The sequence below is a fragment of the Benincasa hispida genome, chromosome 7 (genome assembly GCF_009727055.1).
Source record: "Benincasa hispida cultivar B227 chromosome 7, ASM972705v1, whole genome shotgun sequence".
Lineage (NCBI taxonomy): Eukaryota > Viridiplantae > Streptophyta > Magnoliopsida > Cucurbitales > Cucurbitaceae > Benincasa > Benincasa hispida.
In genome coordinates, this window is record NC_052355.1 from 27,784,229 (window position 1) to 27,806,742 (window position 22,514).

Sequence of the window (22,514 nt, forward strand, 5' to 3'; positions counted from 1 at the left end):
AGCTAGGCCAAAATTACTATTTTGCCTATGTAGTTACATCTAACTCCTTAAGTATCACTGATCCCTCTAATGAAAATAAGTCATAGTCCAACTATAATCAAACCCTTCCCCGACTAGGAGAGAGTGTGACACCACATTGTTCAAGTCTCGGAATCAACCCTTAAGGGAGCAATTTATTTACTTACCCCGACGTCGGGGAATGAGTGAATTCCGTTTTGTGTAAATGTATTCCTAACTCCCCAATTAGACGAATCCCCAAAATGGTAGGCTTGTTGAGTCGGCGATCTGGTCACTCTCACCCATGCAAATACGAGGACCGCCTTCATAGGCAGAAGTTCACAACTCACTCAGGATTCAGGTCATGTCACCTATGATCATCCTAATTAAATGTAAGTCTCAATTAAGAATGACGTTATATAATGAGACTAGTCATGTCATGGTCCGGTCATATGCAAACTGAATACTCCCGCTCACATGTCTCCACATGAATGATCAGGATCATATCATTTATAGCACTTTACGACAATTGTAACATCTACAAAGCGGGTCGTACTCGAAGTGTCACCAGGCAGCCTTATCCATCTACTACAAATCATTTAGGTTATCACTTAAACATGATCCACTTGTATGTCTCTACATATATATTTAAGTTACCGATGATAACCTTGGATGTTAGTTTATTAGTTTGTGGGTTTAATGCTACTAAATGTCAAATAAAACATTTCATATTTTATTAAATAAATAAAATGTTTGTACAATATAATTACAAACTACGGAATCTTACGAGATTTAGAGCATCAACCCCAACCTCATGAACTGTTTTTTTAACCATTAAAGAAAAATGCTACCCGTTCTTGTACCATTGAAAAAAATTAAATTCGATTTTACCAAAAAAAAAACCGAAATAAATATAAATTGCCATTTTAATTTAAACATCATATAAATATCAACTCAAAGGAAAGATCCGAGTTGGGGAAGAATATCAATCACGGGAAGGCATATCCTCTGGGATTCACAAGAACGTGATCGAAACTATGCTGTGTTACTACTTAAAGTGAACGAAGGCATTGATCGAATTTCAAAGTTTCAATCCGTGCAGTATAGCTCTGCCAATTTGCTTCATCGTGCACCGGCGAAAGATCGCAATTCGGCCATGAACTGTCTTCAAAACCTTTCAATGTCAGTTATGAAACTGAAATCATCATCTCCTCCTTTCGATTCATTCAAATCTTTTCTTACAATCTTCTTTCCTCTCTGAATTTCAGATCATCTTCTTTTCCGTTCCGGAGCTTCAAATGCCGACAAAGAAAGCCTGAATTCCAGCTCTGTAACCTGGTACTCTCGTTCGCGCCACATTATATTTTTTGCACTTTATATTCAGTCTCACTGTGTTCTTTGCGTCGAACGTTAAACAAATTGTTTCGATTGATACAGGTGATAAGGAACTTTACCGATCTACATCGACGTTCTACCGTGAAGGTAGCTATTGAGGACTTGTGATTATGAGAATTCATGAAAGATTGTTTTATTACGATCAATTTGTTAGTTTTGTGTGAATGATTGCTTTCTCCAATCAGTTTGCCGATTGAAATTTTAGCTATGTTTGAGGCTTAGCATAGTTGTGAATTTTTATATGTTTGTATCATATCTCAATTTTGGAATGTAGAAAGTCTTTTCAGTGTTCAGTCATCTGTAGTTTTGGTGGCTTTAGGTCACTGGTTGTTATAAACAATAAATGTTTGAAATGATTACTTGTTGTCTATAGGCAGCGTCTGGCTCTACATCAAGTGCTGAAATGAGTGGCGCAGAAGTGGATGATGCCGAGGAAAAGGAGGAAAAATCCGAAATATATAGCCATAACATGACAGAAGCTATGGGTGCTGGTAAGAGCCATCATCTTACGACTCCACTTTGAACTGGGAAATAACTGCGATGCTGTGAATATTTAATAAATAAATTTATTCAGATTTCAGAAATCGTTTAGTGAGAAAGTAACTAGAAATTTATTGCCATTTAGAGAAGAAAATTGAATTTTCTATTATGTTCTGCTAAAAATTTGAATTCAGAGATGTGAATGTTTGCTGGTTGATTGGATAATGGATCTAATCTGCCAGTTTCTGTGACCATAAAGCTAGAGCTTCTTGCCAAGTCCTTTTTCATTAGTTATCTAATCTGATTCCCTTTTTGATCTTTATGGTACAGTATTGACATATAGACATGAGCTGGGAATGAACTACAACTTCATTCGTCCAGATTTAATTGTAGGATCATGCCTACAGGTGATAATTGTTTTTGACATTTTTCATTTTGTGCGTTTTTATGCACTAACTCCCTTACAATCTCATTCTAATCCGAAAAATCTCAGACTCCAGAGGATGTTGACAAGCTCCGCAGCATTGGAGTAAAAACAGTTTTCTGCTTGCAGCAAGATCCAGATTTGGAGTATCCAAATTTCATTTCTGTAAATATTTTCCTTAATGTTTCACGTAATAAAATTTCATTGACTCATTTACTCTTTTTCTTTTCTTATTTTGTTACTAAATAATTAATATTTGAGAAATTCCAATCTCTCACAAAAGTAGAGTTTCATCAATAAAGTGAAAACTGCTGAATTCCTTCACTGTACTGGAAAGATATTTTGGGGTTGACATTGGTGCTATAATAGCATATACAAAGACGTTTGATGATATTGAACATTTGCGAGCTCAGATAAGGTCAGTAGGTGTTTGTTATCTTGACCTATCATGTACTGTGATTCGATGGAAAGCTATAAATCTGTAAAGCATATAACTGCAATTGTGAACACTTCCTCGATAAGACTAGAGTATGATGCAACATCATGTTGATACATTTGAAAAGGTTAAGTACAGCAACAGGCAGTTATATTTGTATATTTGGAGACTACCAACCATTAGTCTGATAATTTTAACTGTAGATTAATTATATGTGAATTTTTTTTCACCTTACATGTTGGAGGAAACAAGATTTTCATATACTTCCTGTTTCCCCATTTACCACCATATACCTATACTCTTTAAGGGGCCGTTTGGTTGGAGGGAAAAGAGGGTGGGAATGGGAATGGGTTTACAAAGTCCATGTTTGGTTGGTGGGATTTGTTTATTTATCTTAGAAAAGGCAATTCCTAGGTATCTTTTACCCACACAAATGAAGGAATTGCATACCCATTGAGAAGTGTGGGTCTTCATTTCTTCTTCCGCTTCCTACCACGATTTTGCTTCTTTCCAGCCGTGAAATCGTATATAGTATTTTGTTACTCAGCGACCGTGTAACATTTGGTAAGCGATCGTGTAGCATTTGGTAAGTGATCGTATAACATTTGGTAGGCGATCGTATAGCATTTTGTTACTCAGCTATCGTGTAACAAAACTAAGCGATCGTGTAGCTGAGCTCAGCGATCATGTAGCATTTGGTAAGCGATCGTATAGCATTNCTAAGCGATCGTGTAGCTGAGCTCAGCGATCATGTAGCATTTGGTAAGCGATCGTATAGCATTTGGTAGACGATCGTATAGCATTGAGTAGGCGATCCTATAGCATTTTGTTACTCAGCGATCGTGTAGCAAACCCAAGTGATCGTGTAGCATTTGGTAAGCGATCGTATAGCATTGGGTAGGCGATCGTATAGCATTTTGTTACTCAGCGATCGTGTAGCAAAGCTAAGCGATCGTGTAGCATTTGGTAAGCGATCGTATAGCATTGGGTAGGCGATCATATAGCATTTTGTTACTCAGCGATCGTGTAGATAATTTAAGTGATCGTATAGTATTTTGTAAACGATCGTTTGGACTTGTTTTCACAATCTCATTTTTTTTTTTTTAATTCTCACATACTATTCCCACACATACTATTTCCAGACATTGTTTTCCTATGCACAACCAAACATAATCATCCTTGATTCCCAGTAATTTTATTCCCAGACATATAATTTCCAGACATCCTTAATTCCTGGACATTGAGAAAACCTCAATCCAAACGGCCCCTAAGGTATTTATTGTTTGATCCTCGATCTCCTCTGTGAAGCAATTTCTAGTGTGTGTTTCCAATTAACTTATCACAAAGTTCAAATCAATTCCTCATCTAGCCTGAAAAATTTTCTTATATCATTTCATCAAACGCTTTGACTTGAATATTATCTTGGTTAAATGAAAGAAATATTAAAATCTGATCTACTTAGTACACTTGTGGAGAATTGATATCTTTAGTTAGACTCGGCTTTTTAACCGTTTCTACCTTATTATGCCAAGCAAAATTATTTACACTGCACCAGATGCAAACATGAGCATGCATACATGATTACATTCTTAAGCATGTGGGGATTTTACTTTCTACAATGGCCAGCTAAGGTTTGATGCAACAGGGATTTTGATGCATTCGACCTACGGCTAAGATTACCAGCCGTTGTAAGCAAATTACATAAAGCCATAAATCGAAATGGTGGAGTGACTTACATACACTGCACTGCTGGACTTGGAAGGGCTCCTGCTGTTGCGGTATGTGTATAAGCTTGCTTCTAAAAAATAAATTTCACTACTGTACAAATAATTTGTTTGGAATATAATGAATTTTAACCGAGTATAATAGTGCACGGAAGATAGAGATATCTCCTGAAAAAGGTGGTCCTGATTTTTGTTGCTGTCCCATACCTCGCTTCACTTAAGTTTTTTCTTTTTTGTGTAGATAAACGTACTTGTGCAGTTATTTTTGTCTTTAGTTTTTCGCTTGATTCTTTCATCCCCTATTTGGTTCGTCATGTTAATATTTTGGCTATTGTCTGATATTTCGACATTTTTTCTTTAAATTCCTAAGGATGTATTCTGCCGTGTAACTGGATACGCCTTAAAGCTTGAAATAAATTATGTCGATTAACTTCTTGCCAACTTTTGAAATATCTTATGAACTACAGATGGCGTATATGTACTGGGTTCAAGGCTACAAACTCAATGAGGCTCTAGAATTACTGCTGGTAACACCCATTATACTCGTTTAGTGCAGAAGTGTGAAAAACTTCTGTTGGTTAGATTAACTCTGCGTGTTCCTATTATAGTATTATTATCTATTTGAATTAGAAAAATAGGAGTTCAGAAACACTATACATTATAAAATTACATATTTTTTTGTTATATAAAAAGATTGCATTTTTTAATCAGAAAACGGAGCTCCGATTGAGAAAATAAAAGATTTCAAAAGGGGCATAAAACACACCTTACAAAAGGAGCCAAATACAATCTAAACTAAATATACAACCTAATTTAGTTTGGACCTGATAAACCTTTTTGTTTAATAATTGTATCAACCAAAGTGTCAACTAGTTTCTTAATTGTATCAACCAAAGTGTCAACTAGTTTCTTATTTTTTACAAGTCCTAATTTTTTAATATTGTACTATATCATGATAAGGATAACTGAACAAAACATTTTTGTAGCATCCTAATCCCAAATACTTTGATAGTCCTTTTTCCTTGTCCGCAGCAGATAAAAATGTTATGATGCGATAACATCCTCCCGTTCTCATTCATTACAGAGTAGTGAATGCAATAGTTTATTTAATCTGTCATGACTTGTGACTTAGAATGCTAGGAGGAAGTGTATTGATCTCAAACTATAGGCTCCTAAATTTCTAATGTTGCTGAATGTGCTTGGATTTGCTTTCTTGCAGAGCAAACGCTCATGCTTCCCAAAGATAAATGCTATTAAAAGTGCAACTGCTGACATTGTAAGTATTTATATTTTATGATTTATTTAAATAATTGTTTTGGTCCCTTGGGTTATTTTTATCCCGAATCTTAAGATGCATTGCTTTTCTAATTGAGCTCGGTGGTTAGTTCTTTGGCTGACTATGTAACTTGTCCTGTAATTTTAATTTTGACATATTTTTCAACATATTAATTAAGCCATGGGGGCGCGTTAATTGGTTCAATTGAAAACCTACACAAACAAGGAGAGGAGTTATCAATTTCTGTTAATTTTTTCCCCATCTAAGAGGTCTGAGGAGATCAGTTACTGTGAAGTAGCTCGGGTTTTACAGTAGTGAAGGGAAGAGGCTGATTATGAACTTAAGTTTTATTCCTTGCAAGTTATGACTTCTGCCTTCTAGGTTTATTGGTTTAACGTGATACTGGTATAGTTGTGGTTACCGCAACAGGCAGCACCGAAATAAACTGGAGATGATTTATGATTTATGAATTATGAAGTGTATATATACACACACATATATATATATGCATGCATGTATGTAAATCCATTGCAACATGAAGTCTGAGAAAGGCTGACGTCATATTTTATCTTCTTGCTTTATTGTGTTACAAAAGTGATTCCCCGGTGTATTCTACTTGAAGCTTTCAGGATTTAAAAAGAAGCCTGTCACTTTATCATGGGAAGATGATCAATGCTCAACTGTAGAAGTATCTGGACTTGATATTGGATGGGGCCAGGTAATAACTTTCTTTCTTTCTTTCCGAATAATCTTCTTTATGTTTATCACTTCCTTGAATGTTTGATTTAGTTTTGGAAAATAGTATACGTGTAACACATGTCCTCTGATACTTTTCTTTCTAATGGTTTTCAAAAAATTCGGATTTCTCTCTGATACTTTTCTTTAATCGATCAATAGATATTTGGATGCCCTTAATAGTCCCTAAGTATGCATTTGTGGCAGGAAGTAGTTGGCATTATGATTTCCTCGGGAAAGAAAATAAATTTTATTGGAGAAATGAAATGTAGAATAGAACCTAGATGATTTTCATTTGTCAATAACTACATGTAACTCTGACAAGTACTTGGAAGCTTGATGAGTTTTTTAAATTTTAGGTTTTAATTCTTTAATCCTTTAAAGCTCTAGATAAGATAGAAAATATCAGTGCTGATTTTTAATGGAACTTTTCTTTTCATGCCGTTGGTCGATAGATGTTGTAGTTCAGAACCTGTTTATATCCTACAAAGAATTTGAACCATCTTTCGACATTTTTGTCTGTGGATGGTATGAAATTGTAGAGTTATTTTGATAATTTGGTAAGCTTATAAACCCTACTCTCAAGTTCCAACTAGTTCCTTTGCAAAAAAAAAGCTCCAACTAGTTATTGTTTTTTAAATTAGGCTATGAATTCAAAAGTTTCATTAGGTAAATATATAAACCATGACAAGAAAATGTGCAAAAAGCAAGTACAATTTTCAAAAACCAAATAATTATAAAACAGGCTCACATAAATCACTTTTTCTTTTGTAATCATTGTAGTTAAGGTTCATCTTTGTTCTAGTATCCTATAGATTATGATATTAGTAAGCATTACTGGTCAATAAGTTGGCTTGTCAATACAGTTTATTTGCAGTCAACATGACCTAATTGTATTGGAATAGGTTCAACTTTCGAACCTTTTGTCCTTAACTGTACTGTCTCTTTGCAAAATGCAAAATGCATGATAATTCTGAAGCAAAAGAACTAAAAATTGTTAAAGTCTTCTAAGATCAAAAGATGTGCCGTCTTCGGTTAGAATGTGATGGTAGTAGAATGTTGATTGCGATTGTGTATTAATGCTGAAATACTGAAATAGAAATAGTTTAGAATCATTATTAAAAATAAGCTGAACGATTCAATATCTCCTTTCTGTTGCTTTGCTCGATTGCGCAATCTAATTAATTAGAGACCAAAAATGTTTAGTTTGTGCATACTTATGAATTTTAGAATTATCGACAAGTTGTATTTATTGTTTTATCTGTGGAACTTTTCTTCCAGAGGATTCCATTAAAATTCGACGAGGCACGAGGTGCGTGGATTCTCAATAGGGAGCTGGCGGTATGACAATTATAATTAATTATTTCATTGCTCTAATTTGAAAATTTATGATACAACATAAGTTGGAATTTGTAATTAGTGTTACGTGTTACGTGTTACGTGTTATTCCTTTTCAACAAAAATAAATCTAGTGTGAATTTAAGAATTATGATGGGATTTGTTTGGTTTTGATATAACAGGAAGGACGATATGAATACAAGTATATTATTGATGGTATATGGACGTGCAATGAAAACGAGCCAATCACTCCACCCAACCTAGATGGCCACGTTAATAATTTCATTGAAGTAACAATTAGATAATTTCAGTCTTATAAATGAAATAATACCAACTTGATTTCTCAATTAATAATAAATAAATATTTTCATTTTCTTTTCGTGTTTAGGTTGTTGAAGATGAGGATCCAGGTAGTGATAGAGCAATTCTTCGGGGAAGGTTAACTGGAGATGAACCAGAACTCACGGCCGAAGAAAGAACCAAAATAAGACAATTTCTTGAAGCTTGCCCAGATGAAAATTGAATGAAGATATGTTTGCATTGCAAGCATTGTCTAGATTGTATAGTATTTTAATTTAATCTATTCTGAAAAATATAACATATGGAAAATTAATAAGAGTAGTGTCAATAAAGACCAAGAAATAAAATGGATTTAATACTGTTGCACGATCACCACTGTGATTCGTCACACAACATCGAGAATAATTTGATAACACTGGAGTTTATTCGTAACGTTATTGTTTATAAGTTTAAATCTGATTTTTCCTTGAACTTTCTATACCCTTTTATCTTGTTTTGATATCTAAATATTTAATCCAATCTAAAATATCATTGCTTTCGTTAATTCATTTGATAATTATTTAGATATTGTTTGATAACCATTTTATTTTTTGTTTTTAATTTTTTTTAAATGAAACCTATGAACACTACTTTCACCTCTAAATTTATTCCTTTATTATCTACTTTTCAACAATGATATAAAAAATTAAGCTAAATTTTACGAATTAAAAAAAGTACCTTTTTAAAAGTTATTTTTGTTTTTGAAATTTAACTAAGAATTCAATCATTGTACTTTAAAGATGCAAATCATGGTAAAAAAAATGTGAATAATATAGACTTAATTTTCAAATACAAAAAAACAAAATGATCATCAAACGAGACATAAATGATTATCAAATGGAATCTTAATTTTTAGTTTAATTTTTATAAACTTAAAAATTAAGTTTTAAAAAAGTGTTTTCGAGTTAAAAAAAATGTTTTAAACATTTAAAAAATCGATCCAAAAGGCTTCAAGTATTGCCAAATATCGATGTAAAAATTGCATTAACTCTTGCTTGATGGTTACAAGAAACTAATGATAAAGGAACAAATCGAAAAGAAACATAACAAAGTTTATTTGTCATTTGATACATTCAAATCTACATTCTCACTTCAACATGTAAATTCATGTAATTACTCGCATTACATTTTTCTTTCTAACATTTCCTTTCTACCTAATTTTACAAGAAAAACACAAATAAGTTCTATTATTCTATTTTTCAAAAACTTAAACTAAATATAGTTATCAAACAAACTCTGTCAATCAATAGAAATATTCTATTGTTTTTTTAAGGGAAAATATTCTAGTGTTAAACCATGGCAATTAGAATTTAATATTTATATTTAAAACAAAAAATTCCCAGATACCTAAAAAAAATGTTTTTTTTTTTTTTTAATAATTGTTCGGTGGAATTTTGGGATTAAATACTAGTCTTTCTCTACAAATTTCTTAGTTCTTTTTAAACACGCTTATTCGGTTTTTCTTTTAAGTTAATATATTATAGTAATTTTGGTTAAAAAAACGAACTTGAAAATAACTTACAATAGAAATAATTTTGATAAAACCTAGAGAGATTTTTTAAAGGACATGCAGCAAGCCAGAACCATTATCCTCTCATAAATTCTCGTAAGACTGGGTATAGAAAAATCTAGATGTTTGTGTATCCTTCATTAAGTTTCAGATTCTAAATTGGATGCAAAAAATGTCGATTACAGATATTATATACATCGTCCAAAGAATACATGTAATTGCTAATTGCTGATTGCTACTTTGTCAGAGTCGACGAATTATGGAAAAGAGGTTGAAAGAAAGTAACGTACTTGAATTGACGATTCTTCTGCCAAGCAACTTTCGATCAACTCATTCATATTCACAACATATTCCTCTATCTACGATCTGCAACAAACCCTTAGAAACAAGATAACCAAATATCTCGTCAATTTACGATAAGTAAATTAAGAAAAGAAAAGAGTTGAATTGAAGATAGCCCGAACAAAAACTGACCATTTTACTGCAAGAGATTATTTAGTTGCGTCTCCCATTCTCCAACTGGCTTTTGCTTGTGTTGATGATTAAGGATGTTGTCTACTAAATTTTTCTCTGTGGACATTCTTCCCCTTTTACCTTTTTTTCTCTTCCCTTTCATAAATTCCTTCCCAAAATACCTCTCCTGTTAATGGCCATAGCCATGACTTGTGTCTCAGGGGATCGTCATCGTCGGCAGCTTCAGCCAAATCTGCATCCATGGCTTTCAACAATGTGATGTTGAAGAATTTAGACCACATGAAGGCCTGACGTTCTTCAAGTGGATGCTGCTCTTGAAGTGAACCTGAACGTGGATTTAAGTAAACCATTCTCCGCCCACTATGGTACGCCCACACATTTATCAGGATTCCCAACACCCGGCAATAACACTGCCTTCTCTGCCGATTAAAACAAAAGGACGCAACTGCAAGCTCAGAATTCTAAATTTTTCAAGTGTTTTTTAAACCCCATCTGTCTTTTAAAAAGGTTTATTTAAAAATTTAGATAAAAGTGAAACTTCTTTTTAACTTGAATGGCAAATATAATTAGATTGATTTTTATTGCATTTACTTAAAATTATGAATTTTGTCAAATTTATTGTTCCCATTACCTCTACCTTTAAGGGTCAATATCAAAATTAATAATTTTTCAACTATAACAATAATAATAATGATAGTCATAACAGTAATGATAACGATGAGATGGAATTCTCAAGCACAATTGAGTTGAGGACTCTTTATTCATCAATCAGATTACATTATTTCATTATGGATTTGACAAAATTCATAATTTTAAGTAAATGCAATAAAAATCAATCTAATTCATCAATCAGATCCATGTGAGTAAAAATGCAAAACACAAGTAAACAATACCAAAAGTAATCAAATGGGGTCTCTTATTTTTTACTCTCATTGATCTATTACGTTTTCAGTGGGGTAAAAATGACCTAAGTGTAAACTATAATTTATGGATTGTGCCTATTTCATCTTTAAACTTTCTAGTGTTGGTAAGTTTCTAAACCTTTAATTTTGTATCTAATAGGTTCTTGATATATATATTTTTAAAAAAAAGAATGAATTGATAATTGAGTTTATTAGATATAAAGCTGAATTTTTGTCATGTTAATCCCATTTTATGATTAGAGGATACATAATTTTTTTTAAAAAAAAAGTGTACATACAAATTTGAATAAAAACCTATTAGACACAAAGAGAAGGTAAAGTATCTTTATTAGACATTTTTTAAAGTTTAAAAGCTTAAGAGGTGATTATTTTAAATGGTAAAATTGTTAAAAAAAAAAATTTAAGTTTAGAATGGAAGTTAGTGGAAGAATTGTCATAAATAACACCTTTACATTTTCACTTTACAAAACTAGCACCTTTCTTAAAAATTAGTTCAAGTAGCTTTTCTCGATCGATCTTGCACCGAGATTTAGTTTAAAAAATTAGCTTTTTCTAACTTATCAACTCTTTTGGGCCTTTCTCGGTATATTTCGAAGAGATTACACCGAAATTCTAGTAATTTTTCCAAAATATTATGTCATCTTCCTGCATCTTATATCAAATCCTATATATTTTCAAATTTTTTTTTCCAAAACCGATTATAATTATCAAATATTATATCAAAATTTTACGTGACTTTTTAATCTTTAGCCAATTTTGTAATTTCCATATCAATCCACCAATTATCCAAATACATTTTTTAGATTTTTTGATTTTTGGAAAGATTAAATTTTTCAAAAAAAAAAACAAAACATGAAAAATACATAAAATCTTAGTATGAATCTCGAGCAGATTAACACCGAGATCGGTGAATTCTCGAGCAGGTTAATACCAAGATTTTATACCTTACTTTTTTTTTTTTGCAAAATTTAATCTTTCTCAAAATTTAAAAATCAAAATGCAATCGTCCAAAAAATCTAATTGGTAAATTCATTTGAAAATTTAGAAATTCATAAATATAATATTCCGTAAAAATAACCAAATTTGGAGAAAATTTGAAAATATATAAGATTTGGTATAAGACTTGCATAGATTATCTAATATTTGGAAAAATTACTAAAATCCCGTCGTTTAATCTCTTCAAGATGTAGGGCCAATACCTAAATTTTTAACTAAATCTTGATGGTCGATCTCGTCCGAAATCTATGATAAAAACTAGTTTTAGCGATCTTACAAAATGCGGCGGGGGGGTCCCAAACTCACACCTCAAACTGCACCATAGAAGTAATCTCCTCAAGGATAGAAATAGGATACTTACCTCCAGCCCTGAGGAAGCCAGCAAACATTCGCTGACATTGCCAAGCTTCCCGTTCACGGCATCTATTGAATCAACAAACATCCTGCAGACGCTCAAATACGAACACTTCGGTCATTATTCAAGCCAAAACTACATCCCATTGTAACAGTGCTCAGGGTGGGGAAATTTGAAGAAAATAAAATTAGAGGCTATGTGAGAGTTATACGTTCTTTTTTTTTTTTTCTTCTTCTGAGAAGAGATAAATGGGGTTCTACGTCTGATATAATATAATATGCTTACCGGGAAAACACTATAAATTCCAAAAATGTAGGGGTAGGCATCACCCAGCTGTGCAGAGAAGACCAGAGACCGCCATCATCAGGCATTGGAGGAAGAGCTTCCGAATGTGATGGTGGTAGACCATACATCCGCCTAAAGGCATCTTTAAATGTAGAACTGGATGGATGGATGGATGTAATTTTAAGTGAGACCATCTTCAAATTGCATCCGTTAATGAAAAGTTCTAATATAAATATATATATATATATATATATATGACCAGATTTGGGACTTGATGTAGTATCAATTCAACTCTCTCTGTACATGGGATCGATTCAACTTTCTATATTTCCAATCATATAATACACAAAAGTATAAGGTCAAATTTTATTTAACTGGAATAGAAGAATTTTTTAGACCTTTATAGAGAATTTGAAGTTCTATGACTAGAACATTTATGCCAATTGGAATGTTTTGTTGTAAGCTCCTTCGATTTCTTTGGGGTTTTTTCATCTTTTTAAACCCCTTAAATGAGAACTATTTCAGTTTAAAAAAACAAAAACATGGAAGACTTGATCTATGAACATGAAACAGCTATATTATTACACTAGAATATGTTGAATAACTGATATACCAGCAATGTCCCCGATTGAAGACGTCACATGTGTACCAAAAGGGACCATCATCGCTGTCTATGACTCCAGAATCCACTTCCATGTACGCCCAGAAGTAAATAACTTCTCCTCTAGTATTCTCCTGAATTGCTTCTTCCAAAATCTTTCCAGCCTTTCTAGATAACGAGACCTGCTTTTTAACGGACTGGTTATGAATTGGAAGAATAGAAGTAAATAAATGAAAACAGACTCCTAAGCAGCATAGATATATTGGCATACAGCTTAAAACCCGTTCATTACATATCCTAAGATTGCTTACAGAAGATGATATATACATATATATGTGTGTGTATATATATATATATATTCCTAATAGAATGGACGGCCGTTAAGTAAATGGGGTAAAAGTATTCCTTATCTAAGCCTCAACCTCCAAAAATGTCATGGATATCCATCATTTACATCTCTTACAGCCTTGCAGCCATCCAATAATATAACTAACTAAGCTTGAAATAATGTTAGCAAGAATGGATTACCTTCCTCCCATCAGCTTGCCACGATTGGAAACCAATCCAGGGTCTTCTGTGGATTGTATCAATCTTATTTGCTATAGCAAACATTCCTCCAATCTCACAGAGAATGTCCTGATAGAATCTGTTTTTCAAAAGGGGAAGCCGCTGGGGAGCATTGACATCATCTGATTTCAACCTCAGTGCTATCGTAGACTGGAGGGTACAGTGTAAATTACAAACAGTAAACAATGAAAAATCAGCATCTTGAAAGCAAGGAATACATTCATGATTCATCTTTGAGTATAACAAGTCAAGTTCGTAGGATATCCAATTGGTTCATAAAAAGTTTTAAGAATGGGACAAATATGAAGAGTGTAATGTTTAATGCCATTAAAATCAAAGTTTAAATTTAACTTTCTACTTGATGTTTTTTAAGGAAGCAATGGCTGGATATGTGGCAATGCTGTCTTGTTGTCCCTTTTACTTTCTCCTAGGTTTGATGACACAATCTAATTCTTCTTCTCTTTTTTTCCCCAAACAAGTCACTAGATGTTGGGATCAATAGATGCACGGGATATCACAACTAGGTTGACATATCCGTAACATCTAAATTTTAATCTTTCTTATATATGTTCAACATTCAAGACTGAGGATCTAGCAAGAGAGGATGATTGATGGACTAAAATCTATCATACATTGTCGCATGAATGACACAGAAGATAATAGCTAAGAAAAGAGAGACAAAATAAAACAAACAGAAAAATATCAGCAGATAATTTTGGACGGAAGAAGCTCACAAGACTAAGTCCACGAAACAGAGCACCATGATGCAAAAATGGCCAAGCTCCAGGTCCACTGTATATCTCATAAATGCATACTATCTGCCCTGCCCTTTCAAGCTCTTCCTCGTCCTTCGCATTTTCAAGCTTCATCCTTTCAGACTTCCGTGCTCTACGATATATTCGTTCCCATGAACCTAATATACTTTCTGTTCTTTCTTGAAGCTACATAAGAAATCATATATGCCCTTGCTCTCAGGAAAGTGAGTGGCATAAAAATTGCAGACAAGTCAAAACGGAAAAATAGCAACATACCTCCTCCATTTCCACTCTATCATATTCTTCAGTACGTTCTATTTCCCCAATAATATCCCAATCTTGTTGAGTTGGGATATCATGCACCAAAATTCTCTTTCCAGGACTGGAGATGTTTAAGGGACTAACAAGGTCAGAGAACTCCTCTTCGAGTTTAATCACTATGCTAGATTTCTTTTTAACACTCTCATCGCGTTGATCATTGGGAGATACTTGCATTAATTCGTTCCAAAAGAGATCCCATTCCCACACTGCTTCTGCAAGCTGGGTAATGGAACCTGGCCATATAACGTCTGATGGGAAATTGAGGACTTCCTCCAAGAGATTTGCATATCCAGTAATGCACTCTGAAGCAAGAATATTTTTAGCAAGTAATCTTCCAGATGAAGCAATATTGCTAGCAATTCTAGTGAGTCTTCCATCAGAAGTTGAACTAAGATCAGTGAGAGCTCTTATCAAAGCATCCAAACTGAATATGGGAAAAAGTAACCCATGGAACCCCTCAACAACCTGCACGTTTCAAGACACTATTATTATATTTTTCCTTTCTAGTGGAGGAAGTTGGGAGAGAAGTAAAATGGAAACAAAGCAAACTAGAATACTGTTCTGTAGTTAACGGAGTATAGGAGAACTTGAATGAACTTACATATTGGTTAATAATAGGCAAATCAGGTGCCACTATCGGGACTTCAAAGGTCATGGCCCGAATGAGCAAGGGAGGAAAATCTTGTACATTTTGTGAAGATTCATATAGAACAATATCGGCAAAGTACAAAATACCATTTACATCTTGATCAAACCCATAGTGGCTTAAATAACCACGAGGAAGTCCTAAACGTGAAGCAGTTTCCTACATAAGTTAAATGATCAATCATTACTCCAAAGGACTACTTGAATTTATAATACACTATCACAAGAATTCACAAGAAAAATGCAGAAGGTGATCTGGAACTACCAAGCCAGAACCAAGGAAATAACTGAGAAAATTTTTTAATTTGAGATAACTGAGGAAGGAAAAAAGCATGCGGGAACACTTGCCAAACCAGAACCGACTTAATCCCTATCATGATTCATGAATAAAAATTTGAAGGTGGTTTCTCCAAATGCTCATCCCATATGCTATCTGGAACTACCAGTCCATTATTTCTTAAGGTAATCAAATTCTGCCTCCTCAATTTACATTCACCATACAAATTTCCCGAAGAATAGCCTCTGTTTAAAAAGATACCGCAACAACTAAAACAGAAAATTTGAAAATCCAATTACTGATGGAATTTCTCTGTCAAGCTTAGTACAAAATTTTAAAAAAGAACTTTGATTTGAATGTCCCAGCAAGTGTTAGAGCAGAAGAAATAAGAAACTATTTGCTAGTTATACAAAATTTATAGAAAATAAAACCTAACTTTACCTTAATAAACATTTTCTCAATTTGACGTGTCCAATAGTTACACGTCATATCATTTGAAAGAAAGAAAATAGAAGTCATAGGCAAATTGGCACGTAAAGAAAGCTAAAAAAATGGCAAGCATAACAAAAGACTACCTGAAGAACATCATTGCATCCGTTGGTGGAATTACCACACAAGAAAACAAATTTAAACGAAATTCCAGGATTTTTCCTCGGCAATTTGGTCAGTACAGGTCCCAGGCGATTCAAAGCCACAGCATATTCCGGTGATAGCTCATTATAGAAAGAATTTCCAACCACAAGAACTATGATATCTTCTACATCAAATCCAAGTTTCTTTCCAATTTCATACTTGAAGTGAGTCTTCTTATAAATTTCAGCAGTCCAAACATCCACAGGCGAACCATGGATCACATGAAAATTTCCAGTATCAAGCGCACTATATAACATCTGATGGAAAATGGAATAAGAGATGAGCAGTTTCTAAGAGAAACGTCAATGTTTTTTTCTTCTAATGTTGAGGGAAAGAGAAACGTCAATTGTGAGGCCAACCATGCGTCTAAAAGCCACATAATATAAACAGGTAAGTTCATAAACTTACTGGAAGAGCAAAATTGGGAAACACAATAACACTAGCTCTGCTAAAAGTACTTCTCCAATGAGAAACGAGATTCTCCCAGCCTCTGTCCTTATACATCTTAAGACGCATGGCTAGGATATCATCCTGAATGATCCATATAAGTGGTATTGAACAAAAAGGTTCCAGCATAATGCTGCATACGTGAAAAGCTATTAGCTATTTATACCATACGAGAGGGGGGGGAGGGGAAGGGGGAGGAGTCCATATTTCCATACATCAACAGTACTAAAGAAAGGGTCCCTCCAAACAAGCACGAGGGAAATGCATAAGAATTCAGATATTCATAATTCTGTATCAAGTTTCTCCAAACAAGTTTGCTATCATTATTATAGGCTATAGCATTCTAATTTCAACATCTTCCATCAAAATGAAATTCTCATTGCATCCATTTCTCGATTTAAAAGATCAGCACTACCAAAAGGAAAAAAATTAAATCTTTAGATAGTAATTTTATAAAAAATATTAACAAGATAACTCTGTGCTTGTAAACATTAATCGTAAGTTCATAATATACAAGGTTAAAACTTTTGGCATTCCTTTTAAGTTGCTGTATTTTAAATTGGAGGATTCCTGATTCTCCTATTCTTTAAATATATTTTACTTAGTTTGTTAAAAAAAGTACAAAATAGAGTAAATATAATTATTCCACATTATTTAAGAAGTTTTCCTAAAGATGAGCAGTAGTGATTATTTCCACCTATAAGCAGAAAAAACATGACATACCATGGCTCCACATGCGAGAACACTCCATCACTTATAAACTTCCTCTAGAAAATGTAGTATCAAGTAAACCAACCTTGTAATAGCCTCCTTCCCTTCAAAAGAATCGACGATGATGCCTTCAAAACTGCAAGGATAAAAGTTAACCATTCATGCAGATCTGAGTACTAACGGAGATCACCTTGTGCTGGTACAAATAGGAAATGAAAAGGTATAAGTCTATGGTTTATGTACTTATACACGACACATGTATGTGTGTGTATAGAAATGTATGCACTCACAGTAACCAATTGATATGGCCAAACTGCTTTGGGCTTAAAAGAACAAGCCGACCAAGTTCCTGCCACATTTGACGCGCTTCTCCATTGCCAACTGCAAAAATCTGAGACATTTTCCATAAGAGTTAATCATTTAAAATCTGACTGATAATAATTCCCTTCAAATATGTAGGGTTTCAACGACACATCATTACCATGTCTCACAGACTATGCCTAGAGAACCATGCATCGTGTGACTTTTTACCCTATGCTATATCAGCATACCAGTAACAAAAGCAATGTCAAAGATCTCACCTCAAATGCATATCCAAGCTCCTTCATGTTCTTCATTACAGTAATTAACAACAAGGATAGTGAATCTTTCTCCATGTTTCTCAATATCTGATAATTCAGGCAAAAAAAAAAAAAAAAAACAGAGAGAATTAGGAATAATTTGCTTATTTATGATAGCTTAATTTGTTGCAATGCATTACGCATTTAAAAAGAGTAGCTTTCATGTGTAGGCTACTGAATTATCCATGCATTTTCGGACCCTCGTGCATGATTGAGTCTACACATGATGGTGCAACATTCACTAACAAATACTGTTATATGCATCCTGGCACCTAAAAACGTGTAAACACATTGATAGGCCAAAAATTCAGAGAAGAAAGAGTTGTTAAGTATTAATACAACAAATTTCTCCAAAAAACCAAGATTCTGCATCCAAAAGAATGGAGTTCAACCTTAAAACTCAGAATGACAGGTGAATTGATAGTGGCTAATAAGCTCTACAAGCCAAGAATATTCAGTAACTATGACGGAATCTTATGGATTTTGAAACTAAATAATGATCCCTGAAGAGGAAGCAATTAATCATCAGCAAGAAGTCGAAAGTGACGAGTTATTCAAGAGCAATACACTGATATCTCGTCAGCTTACAAAATTTATAGGCGCCAAAACATGCTGATTCCAAATTGATGATAACATGATATTATTGGCATGTGATCACAGTAGTTATAGTGCGGCAAGCTCACACTGGAATCCACTGTTCATTTCCATTAACTGTATCTTATCTTGCCATTTAAAGTTTTTCACATTATGTTCTTTCATGCCTAAAAGGTCTTACGTCATGACTATGCATCCTAAAAACAGGATCTCATTTTTAACGCAACTTTACTGCCAAAAAAGATGTTTACAATATTTATATCAGTTAATATTCAATGTATACTCGTGTGTATTTTATAAGCAGCACTTGGAACTCAAAAGGCTTCGGATCTAAAAGTTTTGACAACAATTTTGTCATGTTTTACAGTAGAAATCAACAACAATAGTTTTCTATCTGCCTTGAGATTACAAATTTGAAGCGTCAGTTAGCCTGTTTTGCATTATAGTGATGTGTTAATCACCTCGAAAAGACATACGTTCTTGTGCCTATAGATGCTCGTAACTTCTGGCTCAGTCATTTAAAAGACCAAGACCATCGATAATGTCATAGAGCTCAATCTCACAGTTACTTAGAAGTCTTAAGACAGTGTACATTAATCAAATGAACGTTCCAATTCTCGTTGCTGGACTCCAAAGGGAAAATTGTTGCACTAGAGGTATGAATATCACTCTAATTTAAAATTCGTATAAATAATTTATTTCAGAAAGCGAAAAACTAAGAAACGTAACCTATTGTTCCACACCAAACAGTGAGAGTAGTTTGAATTTGTCCTTGAAATGGGTGATTAAACCATAGCTTAAGAATGTAGGAAAGAATCGAAACTCAGTCACTCACCAGAGCAAGCCTAGGTTTCCGAAAACCAAAACGATCCTCCGAGTGCGATCGATCAACCTTATTACCTTCAATAAACTTCCGAGGAATCCTCTGCGGAACGAACTTAAGCGTCATCCCGAGCTTCAACTCTGAATCGCGCGACCAAGCTTTCTCGCTCCTTTCCAAGAACACCGAAGTCATCAAACTCTCCAGATAAAACGAAACCATGAATAGCAAGAGCAAAGCGAAGCCAGCGCAAACGAAGAAGGACCTCCTACTGAACGCAAACCAGAGGCGGCTATCGGACCGGCCGAGGTTTGATCGAGAACGCGTGACAGGGCGATCAGAGGACACATTGCCTTGTTCCTGATGCTGCTTGAGATTTCGCCTCGAAAGAGAGCGGTCTCTGAACGATAAGAAGCCGATAACACCAGCGCCATCGTCATCGACCGGTGGAAATGATTCCTGCATCATAAAGGAGATTGTACGAATCTTCTTCTGGATAAAAATGGCGGGAAACTGTACCGGTTTGGGAAGGCAAGAGTTTGAAGTTGAAGCTTGGTTGTTAGCGGGAAATGAAAGCGAGAGAGAAGCGCCAAGTGAACGAGTGAAACTGATTCGTTTTTTCTATTCTTTTTCTCCGGTTTGTTGCGTTCCGTTCCGTTTTTATACCCGTCTAGTAACGACCATATCGTTGATAAAATGAGCGATAAAAAGCTATTGCTCGTAGATTTATTTATATTTGCAATGCTACCCATTGCAATTATTCAAAAAAAAAAATAAATAAATAGATATGTAATTGACATTCTCTCTCGAAGTTGAAAATTCGATTTCTATCTTGTTGATGTTGTCTCAATAAAAGAATTTTTTTTGGGATCCTTAAGTCTAAATTTAGTTAACGTATATTTTTTTCAATTTAATAACGGTCGGTGGATATCTTTTTAAAAGTTTCAACAAAGCATTGAGATTCTTTTTACATAATGAGCTATCCACTTTTGAAATAATAATTAGTAGACATCGGATTATGCTTGACTTGACATGATATATATATTTGTGTTAATGATATAATATCTTGCAAATTATTGTAATAACAAAATAATTATATTTTATTTTATTTCAAGATGCACCCTTCTTTATTTAAATCACACAAAAGAAACGATCAAACATATGATATTTTTAAAAAAATGATACATGATAAATTATGATTAGTCAAATGCATCTAAGTATTTTCTTCCTAAGTTTCTTAAAAATACATATATCTTTTATGGGTAAATATGGTGTTTGCGAATCAAGGTCTAACTTAGTAGCGGCCATGGGTTATTTTTTATTTTCTTTTAAACAAAAGTACTATAATTTTTTTATATTTTAATGAGTTGTTTTAAGTAGAATATTTGTAGCTTAGGTTAAGTTGGGTCGAATGACTTTTTTAGACCTACCTCAATTATTCGCATTATAAATTTATTCCATCTGAATAATTCTTATTACAAAATGAACTCAACCTAATCCAACCATCAAAAATTTGGGTTGAATTGGTTCGGATTAGTCGAGTCATTTGTTTAAAATTTTGTTATAAAAAGAGCAAAACGTAAATACGTAAAAATCTAATTTAGATTAACAACTCAATTTCAATTTATATAATAAAAATTTCTTTCTAAAATGTAAAGAAACTATTTTTAAGAGTGGTTGAAGGATAAGCTATTAAACAAATATTAAAATTAAATAAAATTAAAATCAATATATGTATAAATAATCGTGTTATAAGTAACAAAAATATATTTTACAGTTAATAATAAGTTCGATTTGGTTCGGATTGGTTTGAGTTATATTAGGTGAACCCATGAACCAACTCAATTCATAAAATTTTCATTTATTTGAACCTAACCCAACACAAGTTATGAATTGGATTGATCAATTTTTTCGAATCAAATTTTTTAACACAAGCAAGCTTGCATCTATAATTAAGAACAATTTTGAGTTATTATTCAAGATTATTCTCCATTGGGATGAAGGAAATGTTTAATGAATTATTTCGTTAAAAAAATCAATATATTGAGAAATTTTAGAAAGCAAATTTGGACCATTGCTTCTCTTCCCAAACATTTTCTTTAAGAAAAAATAGTCTTCTTATAATACTTTTTGCTTTTGTGATGCTTGCTCTAACTTATGGTTGGACTTGGATAAACTTCAAATGATTAATTTTATAGGACAAAATTCAAATCTCCACAATATTTTTTAGGCATCCACAATTTGTTTGAATTATGTGCATTGTGGAATTATAATTACTATAACACACTAGCTCACTAGCAATAAGATAGATAAGAACAAAAAAAATAAAACGTTTATTTCACAGTCACAATATATTATATGTTTGGAATAATTTTGTTACATGTAAAATTGTTATTATAGATAAATGAAAACAACTTCAAGATTGTTAGTAATCAGTTACATGCAAGTTGTCTTTATATACATTTTGTAATTTCATGTACAAGTAAGAGAGTGGAAAATTACATAGTGATCAAGAAAGCTATCAGACTTACCATGTAATAATCCTTTGTAACTCTCCGAATAGAAAATCATCAGCTTCTCCATGGATGTAGGCTATCTTTGGTTGAACCACGTAATACATCGTATTCATCTCCTTCCCATCTTTTTTACTCTATCGTGTACCTTTTAGCCACCAATCGTGTACCGCAACACCTCCATCGTGTAGACTCTCCTCGACTTCGAACCCCATCGTCTAGACGATCTTTAGTAAAGCCTTCATCGTCTAGACGAATCTTCTCTTATCGTCTAGACGATCTTTAGTAAAGCCTTCGACGAACTTCGGCAGCCGCACCGCTGA

The 22,514-nt window shown here is 33.5% G+C and overlaps 2 protein-coding genes across 3 annotated transcripts; one reads left to right on the forward strand and one right to left on the reverse strand.

Annotated features, from left to right (window-relative positions):
* The first annotated feature begins 958 nt into the window (after positions 1 to 958).
* LOC120082051 (phosphoglucan phosphatase DSP4, amyloplastic) lies at positions 959 to 8,559 on the forward strand. The gene is made up of 14 exons (XM_039037270.1): positions 959 to 1,179; positions 1,266 to 1,335; positions 1,435 to 1,479; positions 1,766 to 1,883; positions 2,203 to 2,279; positions 2,366 to 2,442; positions 2,634 to 2,714; positions 4,378 to 4,510; positions 4,924 to 4,983; positions 5,676 to 5,732; positions 6,355 to 6,450; positions 7,749 to 7,808; positions 7,988 to 8,095; positions 8,194 to 8,559. The coding sequence occupies exons 1-14, from the start codon at positions 1,154 to 1,156 to the stop codon at positions 8,326 to 8,328; spliced, it is 1,143 nt and encodes a 380-aa protein (XP_038893198.1). The 5' UTR covers positions 959 to 1,153; the 3' UTR covers positions 8,329 to 8,559.
* A 1,161-nt stretch (positions 8,560 to 9,720) lies between these two features.
* LOC120081305 lies at positions 9,721 to 20,271 on the reverse strand. 2 transcript variants are annotated; one of them, XM_039036063.1, is made up of 15 exons: positions 19,694 to 20,271; positions 18,226 to 18,312; positions 17,935 to 18,035; positions 17,730 to 17,780; positions 16,895 to 17,066; positions 16,429 to 16,743; positions 15,533 to 15,736; positions 14,887 to 15,396; positions 14,590 to 14,796; positions 13,817 to 14,005; positions 13,301 to 13,470; positions 12,688 to 12,843; positions 12,409 to 12,490; positions 10,129 to 10,547; positions 9,721 to 10,020 (listed from the first exon to the last, which is right to left on the reverse strand). In XM_039036063.1, the coding sequence occupies exons 1-14, from the start codon at positions 20,144 to 20,146 to the stop codon at positions 10,245 to 10,247; spliced, it is 3,000 nt and encodes a 999-aa protein (XP_038891991.1). In that variant the 5' UTR covers positions 20,147 to 20,271; the 3' UTR covers positions 9,721 to 10,020; positions 10,129 to 10,244. The 2 variants fall into 2 exon arrangements, with proteins under 2 accessions (XP_038891991.1, XP_038891990.1); XM_039036062.1 differs by having other exon boundaries at positions 9,721 to 10,032.
* Between the last annotated feature and the right edge of the window lie 2,243 nt (positions 20,272 to 22,514).